This window comes from Macaca mulatta, chromosome 17 (genome assembly GCF_049350105.2).
Source record: "Macaca mulatta isolate MMU2019108-1 chromosome 17, T2T-MMU8v2.0, whole genome shotgun sequence".
Lineage (NCBI taxonomy): Eukaryota > Metazoa > Chordata > Mammalia > Primates > Cercopithecidae > Macaca > Macaca mulatta.
Window position 1 is genome coordinate 94,240,507 of NC_133422.1, and position 26,684 is coordinate 94,267,190.

Consider the following 26,684-nt stretch of genomic DNA (forward strand, 5'->3'; position numbering starts at 1 on the left):
TTAGCCAGGTATGATGGCGGGTACCTGTAGTCCCAACTACTCAGGAGGCTGAGGCAGGAGAATTGCTTGAACCCGGGAGGCGGAGGCTGCAGTGAGCCGAGATCGTACTCCAGCCTGGGTGACAGGGCGAGACTCTGTCTCAAAAAAAAAAAAGAATTGATCCTCTAGAAATGGAGTCAGCACAGCCTTGGGAGCTGACCTGCTCACAGCCTCCTCTGTGGGAATGGTCTGGTGCAGTGGGGGGTGTAGGTGCAGTTACAACTCTGTAAGGTTTCTCTATCCCTCACACATACCCATTTGTGAAACCACAAAGTTGAATGGAATAACTCCTAAGCAACTTTTATTTGTGTGGTTGTTTAATTTTTTAAAGTTAATTTTAACAAATTTGTATCATTTCAACTTTTTGGTATATTCAAAATAATTGCATGTCCCAGCCTCTTTAGTCTCAAACTTTTTAAGTTGCACAATGTTACACATTTTCTACTCTTCATTTCATGGCAGCATAATAAAAGAATTTTCACAAGAATCACAGTAATTTGGAATGAATGCAAAAAACTCAGGTTTTTATGTATTCTCTTCCCCTAGCTTCTTCAGCCTCCTCTCCCCCAACCTCTCTGACCTGTTCTGATTGGGAAAAATATATATGAATATTTATAAGCTTTTTAACATTTGTACTCTACAGTCTCTTTCCTATGATTTTTATTGATTTTATGTCTTATTAAATATTAAAGTGATTTAAAAATACTCTGCTCATAATTGGCTGTTCCAAATAATTGCTGTTAATGGAGTTTTGTCTTAATTTGCACAGCGTCGCCATGTGGAACCGGGCTGCTGGTGACCCTGCTTCCACTCCTGTCCTACTTCCCATCTCTTAGCACAGCAGTCAGAGTAAAACTGCTCGAACGGAAATCAGATCATTTCCCTCCTGAGCACAGCCCTCCAGGGACTTCTCTTCACGCAGAGCAAGAGTCAGAGGCTTTACAGTGGCCTGTAAGGCCCCACATTACCTCAGCACTCTGCTGCACCTGTGCCAGCTATCTTGCTGTTCCTCAGACTGGGCAGACACAGGTTCCCACCTCAGAGCCTTCACGCTCACTGTTCTATCTGCTAAGAATGTCTGCCCCTCATTTACATGGCTAGTTCCCCTACCTCCCTCCGATCTTTACAAAATGTGATCTTCCCATTGAGCCCCTCCCAGCCATCGCATTTAAGTTACATCCTGTCCTGCACACACCCATACATCCTGTTTTTCTGTATAGCGCTTATTGCCGTCTAATGTACAGTGTACTTTCCTGACTTATTTTGTTTATTGTCTGCCTTCCTAATGAGATCATGTACTCCTGAGAGTAGGAATTTTTCTGTTACACTCACTGTGGTATCTGGTGTTTTAAACAGAGCCAAGCTTATAGTTGGTGCTCAATGAATATTTCTTGAATGAATGAATGAATGAATGAGTGAATGAGTCACTTCTTGATGTACGACTTCCTGATGCATTGCTGGGTTCATGATAGGGAACAGGTATTCAAGGACTCCTCCTGCTCCAACCCACTGCCCAAAACCAGGAGCCAAGGCCAGAGCAGGAAACATTGCACGCCTGAGAGGTGCACTGACCCTGTGGGTCAGGGTTGTTTTCAAGTCTTTAAGCGTTATGTTTGTGGAAGGCTGTCTGGTGGGTCATTTGCAAGGAGGTGAATCTCAGGCTCCTGGATTAAGCCTGGATTCCGAAAGGGGGGCCAATTGGTTCTAGGTTAGTGAGAGCCTCTGATTCTGGGCAGAATCAAGTAGAAAACCTCTGGAAAAAAAAAGTGTCCCACATTTAGATTCACAGGATTCTTCTAATTTAAGGTCAATAAAATATGAGCTACTAGTTGGAAATTCACAAAATTTACAGTAAAGGACAGATTTAGACCTCTAGAGATTCCAGATACTGGAACTCTTCATTGCAAATAAAATATATGAAAAAGTAACAGCTCAGAATTTCTCAGAATAGATGAAAAGTAAAAATCCATAGATATAGGAAACACAGTGTATCCTAAGCAAATAAATAAAAAGAAATCCACATCTAGATCAATTGTGACAAAACTATAGAACCTTAGAGAAAGGAGAATATCTTAGAGTCGGTTCAAGGGAAAAAAGACTCAGCATCTACAGAGGAAAAAACAGTTAGATTGACGATGGAAACCCCAAGACTAAATATCATTAAATTGGCGAGAGTAATTACCTATTTACATAGAATTGTATACACAGAGAAGTCATCTTTCAAAAATGAAGATGAGGCCAAGGTGAGAGAATCACTTGAGCACAGGAGTTCAAGACCAGCCTGGGCAACATAGGGAGACCCCATCTCTACAAAAACAAATTAAAAAATTAAAAATTCACTGGGCATGGTGGCTCACGCCTGTGGTTCTAACTACTTGTGAGACTAAGATGGAAGGATCACTTGGGCTCAGGAGGTCAAGGATACAGTGAGCTGTGATTGCACCACTACACTCCAGCCTGGGCAACAGAGACCCTGTCTCAAAAAAAAAAAAAAAAAAGAATGAAGGCGAGGTGTTTATCTTTTACAGATGAACAGAAACAGTTGACAGTAAGCTGACCTTCATGGAAAGAATTTATAGAAAGCTTGAGCAAATAATAAATAAATGAAGTGAATCCTAAAGGGAGATTTAGAAGGATTGGTGAAAAAGAAATTCCAAGGAAACATTTTCTGTGTATAATGAGTCTAAATGTAGAGGTTAACAAATGTATATGAACAGGAGAAAAACAGATGCTTTACTGAATGGTATTGGGGATAAAGTGGGTGGATACCTGGGGGAAAAAAGGTAAATTCTAACTTTATTACCTAAAATAATGATTTACATGAAAATGAATCTATAAAACACTAGAAGAACATACAGAAAGTTTAAATATGTTTAAACTTTTTTAGTTTAAATCTTAGAGAACGGTAGAATTTTATGAGTATCACAGAGAGACAAAAGCCATAAAAGAAATTATTGCTCTGTGATTATTGTTTGTTCACCTGGTACGTTGGCAGAAATTTAAATGTTTGATATAAGTCTGTGTTGGGGGACTGAGGACATGAGCACTTTGATACATAATGTATGAGGATGTAAAGAGATACAACCTTTGGAGAACAATTTGACAGTACCTGTCTTAGTTTATAATATAAATTGACCCAACAATTTCATTTCTAGAAATTAATGAATGCAGAAGATTTAATTTTTTTTAACAATAAGCATGTGATTTTTTATAAATAGCAGAAGAATATAAACAACCCAAATACCTGTCAATAGGGGACTAATTTTAGAAATTATAGAACATCCATATAGTAGAATACTATATAATTACTCAAAAGAATGAGGTAACCATATATACAAAGAGGAGACTCACCTTCATGATGATGTTAGACTAAAAAAGCAAGATAGGAAAAATGTGTATAATACGCAACCATTTTTGTAAAAAAAAAATCTATTCACACATTTGTTTATATGTGGGTAGAATATCTCTGCAAGAATAACAAGAACCTAGTCCCATTGGTTTGCGGCAGAACGGGGCCTTGCTCCCTGGGGGAAACTTAGTTTTCAGTTACACCTTTTGATATTTTTAGTGCCTGCTTAATAAAAAGTGATCAGAAAATGGCCCCTCTTAATACTACCCCACCTAAAAGAAGAGATGCATGTACTTTTCCTCCCCTACTTTTTAAATAGACATTCTCAAAAGTAAGGAGATTAGTGTACCCACACCCTAGTCCAACACTTAATCAACTCAGGTTCAATCTTGTTTCCATCTATGGAATTCCACTTATGCCCACCAGGTTTTTTGAAGCCAATCCCAGATATAGTTTTAATTCACTTAGAGCCTGCATGTACATTCCTTGTAAATGACCAAGTGGAGTCTACTTCCCAAGTGTAGGAAAGTATTTTGTACCAAGGGGAGGAAAATATTTAGATTTTTACTCTTGCCTTAAAAGTTAGACATTTTATTTATTTATTTATTTATATTTTATTTTCTTTTTTTTTGAGACAGGGTCTCACTCTATCATCCAGACTGGGGTGCAGTGGTGCAATCTTGGTTCACTGCAACCTCCGTCTCCCAGGCTCAAGCGATTCTCCTGCCTCAGCCTTCTGAGTAGCTGGGATTACAGGCACGCGCCACTATCGCCCAGCTGGTTTTTGTATTTTTAATAGAGACAGGGTTTCGTCATGTTGGCTAGAAGGCTGGTCTCGAACTCCTGACCTCAAATGATCCACCTGCCCTGGCCTTCCAAAGTGCTGGGATTATAATCTAGGCATGAGCCACAGCACCTGGCCTAGACATTTTAAAAGCAGGATTAATGCCTCTGTATAATTTTCCACATTTCAAATTTCAGCTGATTTATAGTTACTTAAAAAAATGTAAATTTAATATATTAGCAAAAGCATTGTCTACTGCTTGGAAAGATAGTAGTTTGAATGGGGAATCGAGGAGGGATGCCGATTACCCTTGAGGAATGTTGACAGAGGAAGCTGAACAAGCAAGCAAGGGCCAGATTCCAATGGTCTTGTAAGCTGTACAGTTTGAAGGTCATTGAGAAGCTGTTGAATAATTTTAAACTGCAGTGACGCGGCCAGATGTGTGTTTTAAGAAAATTACTTTGAATATTATGTTGAGAATCATCCAGTGCAGGGCAAAATTGGAGGTTTAAAGACCAGTCAGGAGGCTGTTACAGAATTCCCAGAGACGGAGGACGGTGGCAGGGAGGAAGGAGGTGAGTGGACAGATAAATATGGAGGATGTTTGGGAGGTGGAGTGGAGCTGATTGACTGGCTGGCAGTGGAGAGTGTAGAAGCTGAAGAAAAGTCAGTGAATGACCCGAGGTTTCTGGTTCAAACCACCAGAATGGTCCCTCTGGCTGCTGTATTGAGGATCAACTGAATGGTGGCAAGCACAGGAACAGACAGGTTTAGCGTATATTCAGTATTCAGGTAAGATGGGATGACTTGAACCAGGAGGGTGGTGGCATCCTAGGGATATATTTTGGTGGTAGAACCATAGCATTTGTTAAAAGGTTGTATGCAAGGTAGGGAAAAAAGGGAAGAATCATGGATGACTCCAGGGTCTGGGGAACTGAGCAGCTGGAAGGATGTAGTTTTTATCTACTGAAGGAGTCTACAGGAAGAGCAGATTTAGATGGGGGAAAGAGAATCGAGAATCTGTTCAGTTGTGGATAATTCTGTTCAAGATGTGTATTAAACAACCAAGTGAAGCTGTTGAGTAGGTACTTGTGTATGTGTCTGTAGATCAGGGCTGTAGTTTGGGCTGGTGACACACTTATTAATATGTTTACAGCCATGCTTACTGTATTAGCAAAGTAGCTAGAATATGAGAGCTAATGCCATTTTCTTATTGTGGAGATTATTAAGAGTAGGATGAAGAGGATAGAATGTGACTAAAAATCGTCAAGTCAGATCACAAAGCTTGACTTAGAGTAGAACTAGGTAGCAAACACATTGTCTTCGTAAAGTTTCTCAATAAGTATATTTGTAGACCTTAATGTCATAAATTCAAGAAACTGACATATAAGTTCAACAAAGCCATATTAAGCTCCATGAGTCAACCTGTATTCTTCAAAATTGAAATAGATACCAACATTTTAAAAATAAGTTTAAAAAAACCTTTTTTCTGTAACAGCATATTCAACAGTGAACAAACTGTCTATAGTTATCTTGTTGGTACCATAAGACAATTGAACTGATTTCATTCCCCTTTTAGGAAGATGCCCAGGAAGAATTTGGCTGGAAACTTGTTCATGGTGATATATTCCGTCCTCCAAGAAAAGGGATGCTGCTATCAGTCTTTCTAGGATCTGGGACACAGATTTTAATTATGACCTTTGTGACTCTATGTAAGTGTTAACTGAAGTTTTTCTGGCCGGGTGCGTAGTTCATGCCTGTAACCCCAGCACTTTGTGAGGCCAAGGCGGGTGGATGACAAGGTCAGGAGTTCAAGACCACCCTGGCCAATATAGTGAAACCCCGTCTCTACTAAAAATACAAAAAAAATTAGCTGGGCATGGTGGCAGGCGCCTGTAATCCCAGCTACTTGAGGGGCTGAGGCAGGAGAGTCGCTTGAACTTGGGAGGTGGAGGTTGCAGTGAACTGAGATTGCGCCACTGCACTCCAGCCTGGGCGACAGTGCAAGACTCCATCTCAAAAAAAAGAAAAAAGAAAAAAAAAACCCACAGGTTTTCTAAGTGGGTAGGTAAGCCAGATTATTTCTGAGAGTCCTTTAGGTTCTCAAAATCTAAGTGACTTGGGGCAGGGTTAGCTGCACCCAAAGACTGACTCTTGGTTTCTCCCTTCAGCTCTTCCTAGACCAAACCTTTGTCAGGAAAGCACTGGACTGGAGATGAACAGGTCCTTAAGACCATCAGCATCTGAGTCTAAACAGCCCAGAACCAGGACCATTTAGGGTCTCTTTTACCCAGCCATCGTGGGCAGGCACAGTCTGGTTAGGGTTCCAGGATATTCTTGGCTTCTACAGAGGGAGGAGGGTGGGAAAGAGGGGATGGAGAGGGAAGCACTGTGTAGACCCTTCTCACCTGGAGAGGATTTAGGAAGCAGGATCTCCTTCTCTAGAGAAAGTGAGTGTGTAGAAAAGACCTTCCTTCCTCCATAAAAAGAGTATTTTTGAGCTACCTCAACAACTTCAGAAATTGTATTTAAATTTTTGCCAACTAGGACAATCCTCTGTTTTTTTTTTTTAAATAGGTGTTCCTTAGAGGTATTGATAGCCCCAGGGGTTGTTCTGAAACTACCTGTGTGTATACTTAATTCCACTGTCTTCCGGTTTTCTTAATTGGAAGAGAAAAAATGTTTATGAATAGAATTTTCCAAATTTTACCTTTTTTAATGTATTTTACTTTATTGATGCCTACTACTGATAAATAGCAACAAATGAATATACTGGGAGAATTCATAAACCTTTAATAATTTTTTAGTAAACGTTTATTTTTTATGTTGATTACATATTAAATACATAATACTATAGTGGTTTTTGTTAGTAAAGTTTTTCCAAATTTTTATGATAAAATTAATTATATAAATGCTTTGCAAAGAGCAGTATCATTTCCAAATGTCTGGCACTGAATAAGTTTGGGAACCACTGACTCACACCTTCAGGCTCAATTTGAAGACTGACTAGAACATCTCTTTTTTTAATCTAACAACTTAAGGAGATACAACTTTGATAGGTAGAGCTAGAATTTGTAACTATGTCATACTAAAAAGAAGTAAATCATTCTAAAGAGGATAGGTCAGGAAAAGGTGTCATAAAAAAGGTTTGGACAGAGGGTAGGGTGAAGTCACTGGATGACAGAGAGCCAAACTAGACTTAGAGCAGAATGAATACTTGAAGATAAACTTCCGCTTTCTTTCTTTCTTTCTTTTTTTTTTTTTTGAGACGGAACCTCGCTCTGTCACCAGGCTGGAGTGCAGTGGCACGACCTTGGCTCACTGCAATCTCCGCCTCCCTGGTTCAAGCAATTCTCCTGCCTCAGCCTCTGAGTAGCTGGGATTATAGGCACCTGCCGCCACCCTGCTGATTTTTGTATTTTTAATAGAGACAGGGTTTCACCATGTTGACCGGGATGGTCTCCATCTCTCAACCTCGTGATCCACCCGGCTCGGCCTCCCAAAGTGCTGGGGTTACAGGTGTGAGCCACCACACCCGGCCAACTTCTGCTTTCAAATCTTATTAGGAGCTGCCTTCTGCGACGCTCTGGTCTTTATTGGGGTCAGCTAGAAAAATGAACTTTTAAGGAAGGAAAGTTTCAGAGAATCTAGGATAGAATACGATGGGAATCATTTTCCTTGAGTCCTCAAATAGGAACTTTCTGCTGAAGGGCAGTCCATTTTTCAGGTAGGGGAGGAGAAAGGGGTTGCATCTTAACTGAAATCCTGGTACATCTTCTAAAGCCACCCTGATGTGTTTCCTGCTGATCATGACTCTGGTGCTCATCAGAGGTGTGTGTGCGTGCTTGCTCACATAGGTGCTTGGTCATGTGTGTTTTGGGGGAAACAATGGGGATTTTCTTGCTGCTGGGTTTAGAAAGCCACCTGAAACTCTTCTTGGCAGTATCCTACTTGCCTTGGGATTCTGAGCACCTTATAACTTCTGAGCCCCAGCTTAAAGCTGGGAATTTCTATGAATATAATATAGCGTTTTAATTCTCGTTAGTAGGAAGGCTTATATGGGGAAGAGCAAACAAAGCTAACCACATGAATAAGGTAGGGCCAGGGTTTCCGCTCATTGCTGACCAGGTCCTGCAGTAATTTGTGAAAAGCTAATGGCCCTATGAAATCTTTCTCCCTCATTTTGTTCTTTGATTAGGTTCTGTATGTCTCTTATGTTTGAATGTTGTAAGGTTTTGGGTTTTTTTTTTTTTTTTACCCCCAGAGGACCCCTATATTTTTAATGAAAGAAAAGTGGGAATATTTCATAGTGGAAACATTTTCATTTATGTTAATTTTAAAGGCTGTGCTTGAATCTCAGAAGAGCCAAATGCACTGTTGAGCGTCCAGTCTGATCACAGGAAGGATGAGGTCTTCTGGGCTCCCACAAGAAACTTCCGAAGTGAAGTTCGCCTCATCTGTGATCAGATTGGTGCAGTACATCAAATATTACTAAAGTTGAGTAGAGCTGCGTGGTAGGAGAGCACATGGTTTTTCATGAAGTTGTATTTTTTTCTTGTTTGAAAAATGACAGGGTTTCTCTATCATTTCACAGCAAAGGAAACAGTAATAACATGTACAACCTTTCGTGATCTGTGTTTTAGTTTTCGCTTGCCTGGGATTTTTGTCACCTGCCAACCGAGGAGCGCTGATGACGTGTGCTGTGGTCCTGTGGGTGCTGCTGGGCACCCCTGCAGGCTATGTTGCTGCCAGATTCTATAAGTGTAAGTCAAAGCCACCGTGACTGGCATCTGATCAGGAAGGGACTCTGCCGCAGCTATGGGTCTGACCTGGGTATCAGATGGTGATGCTCTGAAAATAATGTGCCTCACAGGGGTTCTTAGTTACAATGAGCCTGCTTGGTGATTCCTTTTGTGACATGAGTGACTATCCCAAGATTTATTTGTTTGAAAATGTTTAGTGAAACAAGCAAATTGTGCCACTTACCCACTATCCCCTCCCTCTTTTTTTCCTTAAGCTTTGGCTTAACAGGTTGGGCTGAACTTAGATTTGTTGTGTTCATAAACGCACATATAGACTAATAAAGGAGAAAAGTATACAAATGAGTATCACTGATTTTTTTCACTAAAACAAGTAGTATATCTAGGTGTACCTTTTCTTACATATGAGAAGTCATACTTACATTGTATCAATTTAATATTTAATAAAAATAAACAGTTTCAAGTAAACAAAGATCTCACTATTTTGGAGAGCTGGAAAGTTACTTTTGTAATTGCATTAGTCACAAACTCTTGTGTTCTTGCTTTCTAGAAGTAAAATAAAGTTCAATGAAAAAAAAAGGGTCAGGGCCAAGAGTAAGGCTGAGATGGGACTGGATGGCTTAGAAAGCAACTGACAGGGTCGGCAGGGACCAGAGCTGGCCTCCTCGGGAATGCCACAGTCTTGTCTGGGATATACAGTGATTCTCCACGGTCTAGCAATATGGAAAACTTTTGAGGTGAAACACAGTAGAGTTACATGGACGACCTGAAGGTGGGGTGGGGTAGTCTCAGCCCCAGGTAGAAGATTAACTTAGACCTTGTCAGACACAGTTCTCTCTTGAATATGTAAAGCCCTGTATGTATGTGTGTTTTAAGTGTGTTTTAATTTCTGTGAATTTTATCAAGTTCTTTCTTCCCCTTTACTAAAGGAGATAGGATTAGGGTCATCATATGGATTTTAATGCATACAAAATACAGTCAGCCCTTTGCCTGCCACACCAGCCTTACTTCATGCCACTCTCCCCCTTTCTCACCATTTCAGCCACACTGACTTTCTGCGGGTTCCTCGGCCAGGCTGCCTGCCTTCCCACATCCCACTCCCATCCACGCTCCTCTCATTAATGCCTCCCCATCCTTCAGGTCTCCCAGCTGCAGATCATGTATTACCTGAATTTTGACTGGAATTGTAGTAAACCCAGAATTAATCATTTCATAACAGTCTATTTATCAGAAACACTGTGAATTCAAATCATGATATATATATATGATTTTATGTGTATATAAAATTTCATTATTTTCTTTTAGGGGAAGTAGCACTTAAACTTGCCAATGAACTATGTTAAAACTTTTTTAAAATTCACAGCTGTTCTGAGATCTCAGCCAGTTTCATTTCTGACTTTTAGACTGGGAGCAGAGGTATACTTTCATTTTTCACTCTAGCTACTTCAGTTTTTGAATTTTTTAAATTGGAAAAAACAAATTGGAGAGAGGCAAAGGAGAGTAAAAGATATATTAGCAAACATGTTCTGTCAAATGGTCATAACCCTTCTACTCTTCTTAGTTGCCTCACCTGACACACGCATCTCCTAGGAACCACAGTTCCTCCTAGAAACCACAGTGCTAGAGGAAGAGTCGGCCTGCTGTGGAAATGTAAATGTGTTGCACATCAGGCTTGACGGTTCCTAGTTTTATAACAAATTCTGAAACTGACTGCGAGATAAGTGAGAGTCCCGTGTGCCCTTCTTGTACATAGGCCCGTTGATTGGTACTGGCTCAGGATTTAAGAATTCTTTTGGTTGTGAGGGGGAAAGAAGAACTGATCTTGATGACTTGCCTCTGATTCTCTAGAGCAGGACTTACCTAGGGAATCCCATGCTGTATATCTCGGATTTGGATGATTTAATAAGGGAATATCACATCATATTTGGTAGTACCGTTTTCTAGGAATGAGTACTCAGTGCTATCTGACAGTTTGGCAAATATCAGACTTGTAATATGGATATTTGGTTTGCTTTAAAGAAAAATCTGTATTTATACCACTCTTGTTTTCTTCTATAGCCTTTGGAGGTGAGAAGTGGAAAACAAATGTTTTATTAACATCATTTCTTTGTCCTGGGTAAGTGAATTTTTCAAGAATTACTTTCTTAACATAGTTACATGTTAAGAGTCTTTAATCCTCTGTGTCTCTAAATCATGTACCTAAGAAAGTACATTTAATTTTTGAAAAGGGGTAAAATAAATATTTTATAAACATTTGCCAAATGATTACCACATGTCTTATCTGGGGAAAGTACCTTTAGACATGAGAAATGTTTTAATTCCTTCTCTTCAAAGTCTTTCTATTTCTTGGTTTTTAGTGGTCAGTCTGACATGTTGTTCTGTAGGGCTGTATTTAAAGCTTTTGACCCAGTCACGGAAGGAATCCGCACCTGAAGATAGTTCAGGCAAGCATATGTTTTCCCGTTTCTATCCAAAGCATTGCTGCTTTTTAGAGTTTATTTCATTAAATAAACGAATATACGCCAAAAATAGAAAATAAACAGCCTCCACAAATCCAAACAAAACAAAAATCCTTCACTCTCTGGAACGGCTTCTCCTCTCAGTTATCTGATGTGGTTCTGGTCCTAGAAACAGAACCCACTTCCTCCCAAGCCTGCACTTTTCTGGTGGGCGAGAACTGACATGTGAACAGGCTACAGCAATAAAGAAAGCCAAAGATGATGAAGTCTAGAAACCAGAACTGTTCCATTTGCAGGCTAGAAATGCAAGCGTGATGGCAGCAGCATTTTAATACACATTTGGGATAAATATTCTGTCACCCCCACCGAAGATTCACAGTCTTCTCGGTTATGGGTTCTATTCAAATGTCTATGCTTTTCTCAAGCCATGTCCTTTGTTTTCTTTCCCTCTGTCAACTCACGAAGGTAACCCTCCTTACCAAGACTGTGATTTCCTGCAGAATCTCCGAATCTTGCTTTTCATCTTCCATTGCCCCGTTCTCATATGTTCTGCTTATGTGGTTCTTTTATTCCTCCAGATATGCTCATGTCTCCCCTAAAAAGGGATCATAAGCATCTTCTCCTCTTATTTCTTTCTCATTTCTTTTCTATTCTCAACAAAATGCCTTGAAAAAAATAGTCTATACTCCTTTTTTCTCATTTTCTCAGTAAACATTTGCAGTGTAAATCCACGTCATTCATATTTTTCTCCATCATTTTACTGAAACTTTTAAGTTTACCATTTTCAAATCTAGAAACCATTTTGTCTCTGCTTCTCTGTATTGTCTAACATTGGAATACTTTCTCCTTGAAACTCCTTCCTTTTTTGGCTTCATAAAAATTTTCCTGTGCTGGTTCTTCTTTTATGTCTCTGATCAACCCTTCTCTGATTGATATTCTTCATCCTACTCTTAATAGTAGGTGTTTACCAGCAGGTAAATAGAGCGTGCTAAGAACTCAAGTATTCAGGGGCAGGAGGACTTGGTGTTCACCTAGGAATAGAAAGATCATTTAATAACAGGAAATCTAGTCATATAATTCTACATAAATAAACACCTGCATATAATTACTGCAACAGATGCAGTAAAATGGCCTTTGATAATATTGAGCATTGTTTTCAGGTTTTAAAAAAATTTAATAAAGAAATGTTTCCTTGTATTAAAAAGAATCTTATCTCTAATTCAGAACCAACATCACTGATAATAAAGCATTAGGGACATTCTCAGTAAATCTCTTTCATGACTTGTTATTTAAGTTCTGTTCCTAGTAAAGGGGGAAACAAAAAGGTAGATTTCATCTTATTATTTATAGATGACATTATTTATATACAAAGAACACCAACAAGTTTTAACTGTAAAACTTGTAGAATTAATAAAAAGAGTTTGGCAGAATGGCTAGGTATCAACTAATATTCCAAGATCTTAAATATCACCATTAGCCAGTTAAATGTTTTAATGGTAGTGGTAGTTGTGCTGGAAGAGGGCTGTATTCACAGAAAACCTATACAGCGCCTAAAATATCCTCTCAAAGTATGCATAATCCATATGAGAGGCCTACAAGGTTATTAACTCGAAAGAGATGGATTTTTGCCATGTTTCTTGATGAAAAGATCAAGCACCGTGAAGGTGTTTAGAGAGTCCAGTGGCTGCTGGGATGGAGAATACAGAAGTAGGCCCTGTATCCATGGCAGCTTGCTAGATGTGGCACCCTGAGCCAGAGGAACTGTTAGATAAGTGATGCTGGGACAACTGATTCTCTTCATGAAGGGAGAAAGTCGTCAGTTCTAGGTGGAGTCAAACCTAAATGTACCAGGCGTAACTACTGTGTGAAAATATGGAAGAGCAGCTTCATGATCCCAGGTTAGGGAAGGCTTTCTTCTCTTAAGCAGAGTGCACAAAGGATAAAGGGGAAAGTGGTTGCACTTAAAAACTGTGTGGGGTAAGTACAGTGATTATTGTATGATTACAACCATATTTTTAAAAATGTATTCAGAAGAAAGACCTAATGGAGATTAACTACACACATTTAGATGTTTGGGTTCAGAAAAAGCCACAGACTGTGACAACAAGACATTTAACAAGGAATTAGTAAGTAGAGTATGTAAATAACTCACATACATGACTTGGCAAGACATGCAGGCCAAGTGAAAACCGAGCAGTGCATGTCAGCAGCCCGTCACAGAAGGTAAAACCAAAAAAGCCGGCAAACAGCAGACACTTGCTGCAGTTTTCAATAGGAAATCCAGATTAAAACAACAGAATTGACAGTTGCAAGTGTAATGAAAATATGTAAAGAACTGACTTTCATGGGCTGCTAGTAGGAGTTTAAGTCAGGCAAGCCCAACCTGAAGAGCAATTGGGTAGTTTCCAGTCAGGTTTTACATTCACACATCCTGTGATGCAGCAATTCCACTTTCTTTGTATATATATTTTAGAGACATAGAAGTTGTAATATTCATTGCATACTACTGTTGCATTTTGTTATCTCTGGTTTTACCCAAAAGCCTGTTGTGTCTTTCAGGATTGTCTTTGCTGACTTCTTTATAATGAATCTGATCCTCTGGGGAGAAGGATCTTCAGCGGCTATTCCTTTTGGGACATTGGTTGCCATATTGGCCCTTTGGTTCTGCATATCTGTGCCTCTGACGTTTATTGGTGCATACTTTGGTTTTAAGAAGAATGTAAGTATATAGGTGTTAACTTAGGTGAATTTTAGCTGCAGAAATTAGCATATGCCATCTCAAAAGATATCATAGAAGTGTGTAAAGATGTAAACTTGTCCTTTAGGATCTGGATTTCATAGAATATTTTAAAAATAGTAGTATTATTTAGGAGCGTGGTAGAGAGGTTACAGATCTAAACTTAGGTTTCAAAGTTTTTTAAGTAAATAGAAGCTAATATAGATTAATTGGGAAAGAAATGCTAATATAAACTAATGAAAACATTCATTCATTCATTCATTCATTTATTTAGAGATGGAGTCTCATTCTGTCACCCAGGCTGGAGTGCAGTGGCACCATCTCGGCTCACTGCAACCTCCACCTCCTGGGTTAAAGTGATTTTCCTGCCTCAGCCTCCCGAGTAGCTGGGATTACAGGCATGTGCTACCACACCCAGCTAATTTTTGTATTTTTAGTAGAGACAAGGTTTCACCATGTTGGCCAGGCTGGTCTCTAACTCCTGACCTCAGGTGATCCACTTCCCTTGGCATCCCAGAATGCACAAAGCTTAACTAAGTAAGCAGAGAGGGTGGGTTAAGAAGTCACTATAAGAAAAGTGGCTGCGGAGTAAGAGTAGCAAATGTTTGTGATTGATATGTAGCTTTGAAATAAATGGTATCTGCTTGAAATAAATTGTATCTGCTTCCCTGCTAATATTGGATTTTAAGGAAGATCATAATCAGGTTTCAGTCGTTCCTCTGGTTTCTCTCTCACCCTCCAGTTGGCCTTCTCTCACTTTGCTGCCCACTTCTGCCCTCAGGCTAAAAGGGAAAAAAATGAAATATTATTCTTCCGTCTTACCAGTATCCTTCTTTAACCACACTTCGGTATCCCTGTCCTTCTCTGAAAATATCAAGTCCACAGGGTAAAAGAAAGACTGTGTGTTTAGTACACTTGGTGAGCAGGACCCGGAAGGCCCTGGCAGAAGCTGGTGCTTGTTCCACAGCCTCCACTGCACTTTCATGCCTAGCTGCTGAAGGATTTTTTTAAACAACTTTGGCATTTTGTTTAATTTATGACTTTATACCTCAGAAGTAGTGAACTGACAGGGTTTGAATTTTTTAATTACATTGATTAAATAATTACTTGAAATTCCAAAACTTTGCTGGTTTGAAGTTTATAATATTTCTGTTTAATATCAGCGTGGGAAATAAATAAAAGTTTAAAATGTAAGTATTGGAGAATGATATACATGATTCTCTGCCTGTATACTCATGTATCTACATGTAAAATAACAATCTAGTCTGCAGAAGTATGGTCTGAATGAAAATACCAAGTTTTAAATTTTGATTTATCATCACAAAAACTATAGAAGGATATTTTTGAACTTTTTTACAAGAAAATGAATTTCTACATCTGTACTCTTTTCCCCTCTCACGTGGCTGCTTGTGTACTTCAGGTTCCAGTGATTTTCATACCACCATGTAGTGTCATGAAAGGGAGAATAGTTGAGAACATCACCAACTCCTTATGGTCGTAAAGGTTCATACAGCCATTCGTTGTTGTCTTCATGTTCTTAAGTCTTAGTAAAATTGAGCAATTTTAATAAAGATGACATTGCCCACCTCCAAATAAAAATACATTGACCAAAATTGCAGAACCAGCTGATTTCTTACAGTACATAGGTAATGAAAATGAAAAGCCTAACTCTACCTTTTTATTAACTATTATTTTCCAAGTATTCTCTTATCTCCTGTGTACTTCTTCCTGTGTCTGAAGCCGTTAGTCAGTGGATCACTGCTGGAGACAGTATTAACTTGTTCCAGTAGACAGACCGAGTACTGTACCTGATGGTACCTGGTTGATGGCTTCTAAAGACAAATTTCAATTTGATGTCTTAAGTAGACTTTATTGCCATTAGTGACAGCATGGAAGCTGGAAAAAAGCCGGCAAATAATCTTGTGCAGAGAAGAATGTTTAAGACAGATACATAATTATGAATTCTTCCTTTCTTTACTGAAGGCCATTGAACACCCAGTTCGAACCAATCAGATTCCACGTCAGATTCCTGAACAGTCGTTCTACACAAAGCCCTTGCCTGGTATTGTCATGGGAGGGATTTTGCCCTTTGGCTGCATCTTTATACAGCTTTTCTTCATTCTGAATAGTATTTGGTAAGCTAAGGACAAAGTCTTCTCATTCTTATTACCGTTATATGTAATATTTGCTTTTCGTTTGTTTTTATGGGTTACTATTTGTATCCTATAAATGTAGACAGTTCTTCAGTAACCAGAAATCTTAAAAGCCAAAAGCTTATTTTTATATTTTCTATGTGGGAAGAAGAACAGTAGTGATAACAGTTAGTATAATATGAATTGAAGGCTTGTTAATTCTTCCTTTTCCTTAATTCTTATTACTTCATTCTCAGAACTCTGTGAGGTGAGTGTTATCCCCATTTTACAGAGATGTAAATGAGGCTTTGTAAGTTGAGTAATTTGCCTTGTTACACAGCAACCCTGTGACAGAGAATTCACCGAAGTTTCTCCAAACCTGTGTTCCTAACTAACCTGCACTGCTCCGGAGAAGATCCTCTGAGCACTTGTTGGAGGGGATTGATGAAGGGATTGGTCTAGATGACCTGCAGGGTCCTTTCCAATTCTCAGATGCCTTCATTCTCCGATTCCTTGTTCACATGTAAAAACTCATAATAGTCATTTTGAGCCATTCCGTGTGTGTGTATATATATAGTGTTATATCATGATTGTTAGTGGATCACACTGACATATGTTACAGAAAGTACCAAGGTTGGAGGTTACAGAAAATTAGAACTAAATTTGAGCTTTTTGGTGATTGGAACATATCTTTCCTTCTCAATTGTTATATTTTCCAAATTCAACTGGTTTTATTATATGTGATAAGAAACGGTTACCTATTCTTAGTTGGCTCTGTCTTTTCAGTCAGTGTTTATCAAATATGTCTGGCTCACCAGGAGATGAGTAGACTAGCCATATGTGAACAAGTAGAAGTTTCAGGCCTCCCTGAGCAGGAAGGTAAAGTCCAGTGACACTGACATATCCTTCCTACTCCTCCCCTTCCCCACCCCATCACTATCCCAACCTGTGATAATTCGTCTTGTTCGGTTAGTTGAGAGAAAAAGCAAACCTTTTCAGTTCAAGAAGAATGAAAAGATTGTGTTATGTGTGGTGTCAAATTGAAAATATGTATAGTTTCATCTTGACGTGTTTGATTACAGGTCACACCAGATGTATTACATGTTTGGCTTCCTATTTCTGGTGTTTATCATTTTGGTTATTACCTGTTCTGAAGCAACTATACTTCTTTGCTATTTCCACCTATGTGCAGAGGTATGTATTAGCAGTATTCACTTATGTTAATTTGTAGACAGTATTTATAACTTTGGCATATTGCAATTTGTATATTATTAAAATAATTTCTGTAGATGTATGTTTATTATGATAGACATTGACCTATATTCCTAAATCAAATGCAACCTTCTTTAGGATTAAGATATCCCGGTTCAGTGTATTTAGTTAGAGATTACTATTAGAGACTTTAACATGTTAATTTTCCAGAAATAGTAAGTTGTGCTAACTTTTCACTGTTGTTTTTTAACCAACTTAAAAATTAATACTCTTGTGATATAAATATATATATCATGCCTGAGATAAAAGAATATAAAATAATATATTAAAAACAAATTTAGACTGAACATTTAATAGAAGTAAACTAGTAAGAAAATTCATTAAAAAGTTTCTATAATCACATTGTAATAAGTTCTCTTCATGGCAGCACCAAAATGATAGTATCCTTATGTAATAGTAGAATTGAATTTTAAAGATTTAGGTTGTGTTAAATCTATTATTTAATATGTATTGTCTATATTGGAGAAAAATCTAACTTTATTAAACTTGGTATATTATTCAAAAAATTGAGGTTAAATTTACATAACAGAAAATGAACCATTTTGAAGTGGACAGTTTAATGGCACTTACAACATTTACAGTGTTGTGCTACCACCACCTCTGTTTAGTTCCAAAATATTTTTATCACCCCTAATTAAAGCCCTATACTTGCTAAGCAGTTACTCCTCATTCCTCGCTTCCCCTAGGCCTTAGCAACCAACAGTCTGCTTTCTGTCTGTTTTGCCTGTTCAGACATTTCTTATAAATTGAATCATATAATATGTGACCTTTTGTGTGTGGCTTCTTTGACTTAGCATGTTTTCAGGGTTCATCATATTGTGGTATGTATAGTAGTACTTCATTCCTTTCTTTTTTTGTTTTTTTTGAGACGGAGTCTCGCTCTGTCGCCCAGGCTGGAGTGCAGTGGCATGATCTCGGTTCACTGCAAGCTCTGCCTCCCGGGTTCACGCCATTTTCCTGCCTCACCCTCCCGAGTAGCTGGGACTATAGGCACCCGCCACTACTCCCAGCTAATTTTTTTGTATTTTTAGTAGAGACGGGGTTTCACCATGTTAACCAGGATGGTCTGGATCTCCTGACCTTGTGATCCACCGCCTCGGCCTCCCAAAGTGCTGGGATTGCAGGTGTGAACCACCGCACCCGGCCACTTCATTCCTTTTTATGGCAGAATGATAAATTTGTTTATCCATTTGTCCATTGATGGGCATTTGTATTGTTTCTACTTTTTGGCTGTTGTGAATAGTGCTGCTGTGAACATTCATGTACAAGTGTTCATTTGCGTACCTGTTTTTGGTTTTGAGGTATATATCTAGGAGTGGAATCACTGGGTCATGTGGTAGTTCTGTTCAATTTTTTAAGGAACTACCAAACTTTTCCACAGTGGTTGTGCCATTTTACATTCCCACCAGCAATGTACAAAGGTTCTAATTCTCCACATCTTTGCCAACACTTACCTTCCATTTTTGAAAAAATTGTAGCTGTCCTCGTGGGTGTGAAGCGGTGTCTCATTCTGGTTTTGATTTGCATTTCTGCAGTGACTAATGATGAGCATTTGTACTTGTGTTTGTTAGCCATTTGTATTTCTTCTTTGGAGAAATAGCCATTCAAGTCCTTTGCCTATTTTTAAATTTGTCTTTTTGTTGAGTTGTAACAGTTTATTTATTTATTCTGGATAGTAGATCTTTGTTAGATCTACTATCTACTTTGTTATTTGCAGTTCTGGTTCTATAGGTTATCCTTTTCACTTTCTTGATAATGTCCTTTGCACAGAAGTTTTAAATTTTGATGAAGTCAGATTTATCTATTTTTTTTCTTCTGTTGCTTATGCTTTTGGTGTCATATCTAAGAATGATTGTCAAACTAGGGCTGAGTATGGTGGTTCACGCCTATCTGTAATCCCAACACTTTGGAAGGCTGAGGCGGGAGGATCGCTTGAGCCCAGGAGTTTGAGACCAGTCTGGGCAACATAGTGAGATCTTGTCTCTATAAAAAATAACAAAATTAGCTGGGTGTGGTGGCTTACTTGGGAGGCTGAGGTGGACAGATCACTTGAGCCCAGGAGGTCTAGGCTTCAGTGAGCCATGATTGCACCACTGCACTCCAGAACCGGGGTGGCAGAGTGAGACCCTGTCCCCCTCTCCCCACCAAAAAAAAAAAGAATTATTGCCAAATTCGAGGTTATGAAGATTTACCCCCATATTTTCTTCTGAGATTTATAGCTTTACCTCATGTGTTTAAGTTATTGATCCATTTTGAGTTAGCTTTTGTATTTTGTGTGATGTAGTGTCCAGCTACATTATTTGACATATGGATATCCAGTTATCCAGCACCATTTGTTGAACAGGCTGTTCTTTCCTTATTTAATGGTCTTGGCAACCTTGTCAAAAATCAATTGACCATAGATGTATGGGTTTATTTCTGGACTCTCAATGCTATTCCAGTGATCTATATGCTTTCCTTAGGCCTGTACCACACTACTTTGATTACCATGGCTTTGTAGTAAGTTTTGAAATAAAAAAGGCTGAGTCCTCCAGCTTTGTTCTTTTTTAAGATTGTTTTGACTATTTGGAGCCCCTTGCAATTCCATTTGAATTTGAGGATTAACTTTTCCATATCTGCAGAAATTGAATCGTTGGATTATTGGAATTGTGACAGGTATTACATTGGATCTGTAGATCATTTTGAAGAGTATTGCTGTCTTAACAATGTTTAGTCTAACAGTACATAAACACGGGATGTCTTTCCATTTGCCTAGGTCTTCTGTCATTTCTTTCAGCAGAATTTTAGAGTTTTCATTGTGCAAGTCTTCCACTTCCTTGGTTGAATTTATTCCTAGGTATTTTATTCTTTTGGGTGCTATTTTAAATGGAATTGGGTTTTTTAATTTCCTTCTCAGATTACTCATTGCTGGTGTGTAAAAACACAACCAACTTTTGTATGTTGATCTTTTACCCTGCAATTTTGCTGCATTTGTTGATTACCTGTTGCATTTATTGATTAGCTGTTGCATTTTGTGTGTGTGCGCGTGTGCATGTGTGTATTTTTAGGATTTTCTAATCTTAGTTTGCTTTTTGAATGTATTTATTTTTCACATATTCCAAAGGGCAAGAGAGATAGTGAAGTGTTCTCTTTTAAAAGATCTTCTATTAAGCTATAAGCCACTTAAAAGCAAGAAGAGCTATTTTAATCATCTGCCTTGTTTAAATTATGTTAGTAATAAGTGAAATTGGATTCCAACCAGGCCTGAATAGAATAATCTTCTTCTTAATACAGAGTTGACCAGACTTTAATATAATAATATTAATGTCAAACCCTGTAAGTAAGTTGTAAGCTATTTGTACATTGGTTTTCTTTGGGAAGAATAAATTTTGAAATACAACCTAATGCTTTATTATTCATAAACAGTTTAAGCTGCTTCCAAACATTTTTAGCCAGTTTTTAAGCAGCCGCACCAAAGACAATGGGCACTTCTTAGCACCTTTAGTGAGGAGAGAGGAATGGGTGAAGTTCAGTAGGAGAAAGAGCCTGGACAACTGATAGCAGAAATTAGATTGGGGGCTGTCTCATTTATTATGCTTGCTTTGAACCTTAGTTAACTACATCTTATCTATTAATTGGAATGTAATTCTTGTTCTTTTTTCTTTACTACCTAGGATTATCATTGGCAATGGCGTTCATTCCTTACCAGCGGCTTTACTGCAGTTTATTTCTTAATATATGCAGTACATTACTTCTTTTCAAAACTACAGATCACAGGAACAGCAAGCACAATTCTGTACTTTGGTTATACCATGATAATGGTTTTGATCTTCTTTCTTTTTACAGGTAAAATTAGAATTTAAGTGATTATTTTTATTTTGTAAGTTTTTAGACAAATAATTTATAAATGTTTATCTTTTTTAAAACCCATGAAGGCTTATTCTGTTAGTGCTCCTGTATTTAGTCCTCCTCTCAACTAGGCATAGTTTGGTCTGCCCACCTGTGAGTTGCATAAAGATGATGAAACAGAAGCCGGGAGAAGGCGGCTAAACAGGGTCATAGTTGTGGTAAGGGTTCAGGGACACGTGGGCCAGTACAGCTCATAGTTTTCCTCTGTTAACCTCTTAAAGGTACACACACACTTTTTTTTTTTTTCCACTTCAGAAATGGGGTAGAAGCTATAGTGACTTAAGTTTAAGACTAAGTAGAAACTGAGGAGGTGAAGTCAAGATGAGACTGAGAGTAGGTCGGGGATATCAAGGAAAGATAATGGGACATTCCTTAATCTAGAAGATTTTATCTCCACTTTAAAATTCAAGTACTGCATAGGATATAGTGTGTATTATATTGGTATTAATTTTGTATGTGTATATATCTTCTGTATCTTAACTAGATAAAGGTTTTCTGTATCTCAGAGCCCAGGGTACTTGGTAAACATTTGTGGCGTGAGTGACTGAACTTAAAAAAAGAATTATAGCACCTTTCTTTGTCACAAGTAATACTGCACGAAGTGTGCATCTGAAATTTTAGCTCATCATGCATGTTATGGAAGAAAATACAGGAGCCAAAAAGAAAACAAAAAAATTTCTTTTTTTTCCCCAATTAAACCTGTTCTGCTTTTCACTCATCTGTTGGCATGTCAGAGCCTGGAGTCGGATTTTGAAGCGTCTGTGCTGCTGTCTCAGGTTTAAGGCACTTACATCGATTCTGTATTCCAGGTCATTGATCAGACATGGTGGGATGCGTGTCTTGGTGCTACGTGATAGATTTAGGTCCAGAGCTGTAAATTTTAATAAATCATCTATAAAACAGCAGTAGCCAGTGAAACAAGGAATAACTATTTTTGTGCCCTGTGTGTCCATAAATGCATATAGGGAATAATTTATTCCTAGCCTACACACAAAAACTAATGATCACTATGAAAATCTGTTGTTTTTCCAGGCATATCATACAGAAAATGATAGCTTAACCATCACCTAAATTTTATTGATGTTGATTTTTTTTTTGAAGTGGAGTCTCGCTCTTGTCACCCAGGCTGGAGTGCAGTGGTGTGGTCTCGGCTCACTGCAACCTCTGCCTCCCAGGTTCGAGTGATTCTCCTGCCTCAGTCTCCCGTGTAGCTGGGATTAGAGGTGCGTGACCACGACACCTGGCTAATTTTTGTATTTTTAGTAGAGATAGAGTTTCACCATGTTGGCCAGGCTGGTCTCGAACCCCTGACCTCAGATGATCTGCCCACCTTGGCCTCCCAAAGTGCTTGGATTATAGGCGTGAGGCACTGCACCTGGCTGAGTTTGATTTTTAAAGTGTTACATTTTCATTCATTCAGAGTTGAGTTTTGTAATCTGAATTATGGAGCCACATCCCAATTGAACCAACCAGTTAAACCAGTGACTTATAGTGTGTTTCACTTTCTTCAATTTTATTTTTCCTTTAGTGAACAGGTGGAAGGGTTCTGGATAAGGGAGTAGTGAGCCCTTTAAATGCCTTACCTTTCTCTAAAATAGGGTATGGTCTGTATTTGCTTCAGAACTCCAGAGCAATGCCATTTTACTGTATTTAAGTCAATCCATTTTACAAAACAGAAGTAATTATTCTGTCACAAAAGGAAAGAAGCCACTTTTAGTATGTACATATATTCCATATTAAGAACAAAATTGGCTGGGCGCGGTGGCTCACACCTGTAATCCCAGCACTTTGGGAGGCCAAGACGGTGGATCACGAGGTCAGGAGATCGAGACCATCCTGGCGAACACGGTGAAACCCCGTCTCTACTAAAAATACAAAAATTTAGCTGGGCGCAGTGGCGGGCGCCTGTAGTCCCAGCTACTCGGGAGGCTGAGGCAGGAGAATGGCGTGAACCTGGGAGGCGGAGCTTGCAGTGAGGCGAGATCGTGCCACTGCACTCCAGCCTGGGTGACAGAGCAAGACTCCGTCTCAAAAAAAAAAGAACAAAATTAAGTAACTAAACTTCAGTTTCTTAGAATTGCCTGGATAGTGATTAAATGTTTTTCTCATCTTAAAATATTGTTTGTCATCTTGAAATTTATGCAAGTAAGTACAAGGTTATATAAATATATTGATGTTTTCATTATTGCTTTTCTGAAATTAACCCCAATCCTAGCCTGAATAATAACCCTTTGGAGTATGCAAAAGGTATATTTGTATGTCCTCCAAAACACACATCAGTGCCTTGCACAAAGTAGGGCCTCAGTACATAATACAATGTCAGAAGGATGGATATAATGATGTTTGTAATTTCCCACGGTAATGTCCCATGTATAGTCTCTTGATTTAGAAAATCTCCTTTAATATTGTCTCTGAGTACTGCATTTAAAACAATGGTGAAAACCATTGAGACTTTAAGTGTGAAATTTATACAAGGACTATTTATAGCCCCTTATGTGTGCATGTGGAAGGAGTACTATGCTTGAAGTCAGAAAAAACGCATTTGAATTCTGGCCACAAATACCATCCATGTGACCGTGAGACAGTCACTTAACCCCTTTGAACCTCATTTTTGTCTCATTGACAGAGTGTCCCCAGGATGGGGAACATCACACACCGGGGCCTGTTGTGTGGGGGGAGGGGGAGGGATAGCATTAGGAGATATACCTAATGTAAATGACGAGTTAATGGGTGCAGCACACCAACATGGCACGTGTATACATATGTAACAAACCTGCACGTTGTGCACATGTACCCTAGAACTTAAAAGTATAATTTAAAAAATGAAAAAAAAAAAAAACACTTAATGATCTGTTAATAAAGTTCTTGAGACAGCAAAAAAAAAAAAAAAAAGAGTTTTTATCAGGAATGAATACTTCATCATCAACTGTCTTCCCAGTACTGAGATAATTATGACTATCCTCCTAGCTATTCATGATAAATATTATTAATGTATTTTATATCATAAAACCATATTTTCTGTTCTAACTCTACGTGATTTGACTGTAGAGTTTTTTTCATATGTGAAAATAAACATTAGCTAATTTTGCTTAACTAAAAAAAAAAAAAAAAAACAAACCTTGTGTCCCCATCTAGCGTTCAAATTCTTTGGACTCTCGACTGATACCTGAAAATCAAGCCATACATTGTTTTCATGAATTATCTCATTTACTCTATATAACAGTCTATGGAGGCAATGAGGACAGACAAATTTCTCTCTAGTTAATATGGTAAATGGGCTTGGAGATGTCAGTGGACTTGCCCAAGGATGATACACACAGTTCATGACAGAGCTGCTGTGTTCTCTGCTGCCATGCTGTCTCTCATTTTCAGCTAGGATGCATTTCTGTTATTATCCTAATCATGTCACTTTTAACATTATGTAAAAACTTACTGAGTTACTTTATTATAATTCTTTGAAGACTGATAACTTCCAATAACTGTACTTAGAAAATATCCCCATTTAATCATTATTTGAACCTGTTTTAATGTATTCATCTCATACCTTAAAAAATTCTAGTAGCATTTTCCATTTTGTTATAAAATATTCTTAAATAGGAAAGGACAGTTGACATCCTTCAGTCTTTTCTATGTAGTAAGGAAAATAATGTGTATTGTAGAAAGCTTAGGTAATCTTAGAGTAGAAAAAAATTCTATCAGTTTTTGTAAGAAACTTGATGTGGTCGTATATTTTTCAGACGTGCTCATAGATCTTTAATATATTCCTGGCGGGTAATAGTTTATAGTTTTGGGACTTTTTTAAGGAACCAGTCATTGTAAGTCTGTATTTTTGTGTAAAGTATGACACTTCCTTTGAAAAAGGGTTTATTTTTATTTTTTCTCTTATAGGAACAATTGGCTTCTTTGCATGCTTTTGGTTTGTTACCAAAATATACAGTGTGGTGAAGGTTGACTGAAGAAGTCCAGTGTGTCCAGTTAAAACAGAAATAAATTAAACTCTTCATCAACAAAGACCTGTTTTTGTGACTACCTTGAGTTTTATCAGAATTATTGGCCTAGTAATCCTTCAGAAACACCGTAATTCTAAATACACCTCTTCCCACATACCTTTCCCCCATGAGATGTGTCTTCAACACTATAAAGCATTTGTATTGTGATTTGATTAAGTATATATTCGGTTGTTCTCAATGAAGAGCAAATTTAAATATTATGTGCATTTGTAAATACAGTAGCTATAAAATTTTCCATACTTCTAATGGCAGAATAGAGGAGGCCATGTTAAATAATACTGATGAAAGGCAGGACACAGGATTGTAAATAGGATTTTCTAGGCTCGGTAGGTGGAAAGAATTATTTTTCTTTGAAGGAAATGACTTTTTATCATGGTAATTTTGAAGGATGATTCCTGTGATGTGTTCACCAGGGGAGTGTGGCTTTTAAAGAAAATCTTGTATTGGTTGTAACTGTTCATATCTTCTTACCTTTCTGTGTTGACTTCATTATTCCCATGGTATTGGCCTTTTAAACTATGTGCCTCTGAGTCTTTCAATTTATAAATTTGTTATCTTAATAAATATTATAAAAATGTCTTCATTGCATCATTACCTATTATATGTTCAAGGAGGTTCTGTAAATACAGATCTATTTACCAAGGGTGTTTTGAAATGATTTATACTATGTTATCAGGTTTTACTGGATTTTGTTAATGTAACACTTTCTGAGTTTGGATCTGAATGGAATTTCAGTGTTTAAGGCATTGTCTAAAATGTTCGCTGTGGGGCAGTAGAGGAGGCTGAAGTCCTGCGTATCTAGACAGATGGATTATCCACAAGTACTTAAGGTGGGCCTTACTGCATTGTCATCAAGGAGCTTCTAGTTTTGACTTGTTTTTCAAAATATAGTATTTTAAGTCAGGTTTTATTACCTGTACATTAGCAGTGACTAGCAAGTCTTCATCTTTAGGATTTCATTGTTTTAATTTAATTTCACAAACAGTTTTACTTCTAAGAGTTAAGAAATGCACTGTCTTTCACATTCATCTCACTAATTGAAATCCATTTATGTAGAATATAGGCATGTGGGGTGATTCAGAAATATCAGTCTGCTTGTATCCGTGAGCATATTCATTTGTATTTTAGGGTCTCTGCTTGCTGCTTAAGAGAGCAAATCAGATACTGTCGTTAAACTTACAACTGAAATTACCAGCTGTCACTTACATGATGTTGCTGGGTTCTTACTGAACAATTTTTTTTTTTTTTTTTGAG

At 38.1% G+C, this 26,684-nt stretch overlaps 1 protein-coding gene across 1 annotated transcript in view; it reads left to right on the forward strand.

Moving 5' to 3' along the window:
- TM9SF2 (transmembrane 9 superfamily member 2) overlaps nt 1-26,009 on the forward strand; it is a 72,987-nt gene extending 46,978 nt beyond the window's left edge. The window contains exons 10-17 of the mRNA XM_015121380.3: nt 5,752-5,884; nt 8,816-8,935; nt 10,991-11,048; nt 13,951-14,110; nt 16,112-16,263; nt 17,343-17,454; nt 21,186-21,357; nt 25,309-26,009. Of these exons, the coding sequence (XP_014976866.3) occupies nt 5,752-5,884; nt 8,816-8,935; nt 10,991-11,048; nt 13,951-14,110; nt 16,112-16,263; nt 17,343-17,454; nt 21,186-21,357; nt 25,309-25,376 (975 nt within the window). The 3' untranslated portion in view covers nt 25,377-26,009. The remainder of the gene's footprint in view (nt 1-5,751; nt 5,885-8,815; nt 8,936-10,990; nt 11,049-13,950; nt 14,111-16,111; nt 16,264-17,342; nt 17,455-21,185; nt 21,358-25,308) is intronic.
- Nucleotides 26,010-26,684: the final 675 nt, after the last annotated feature.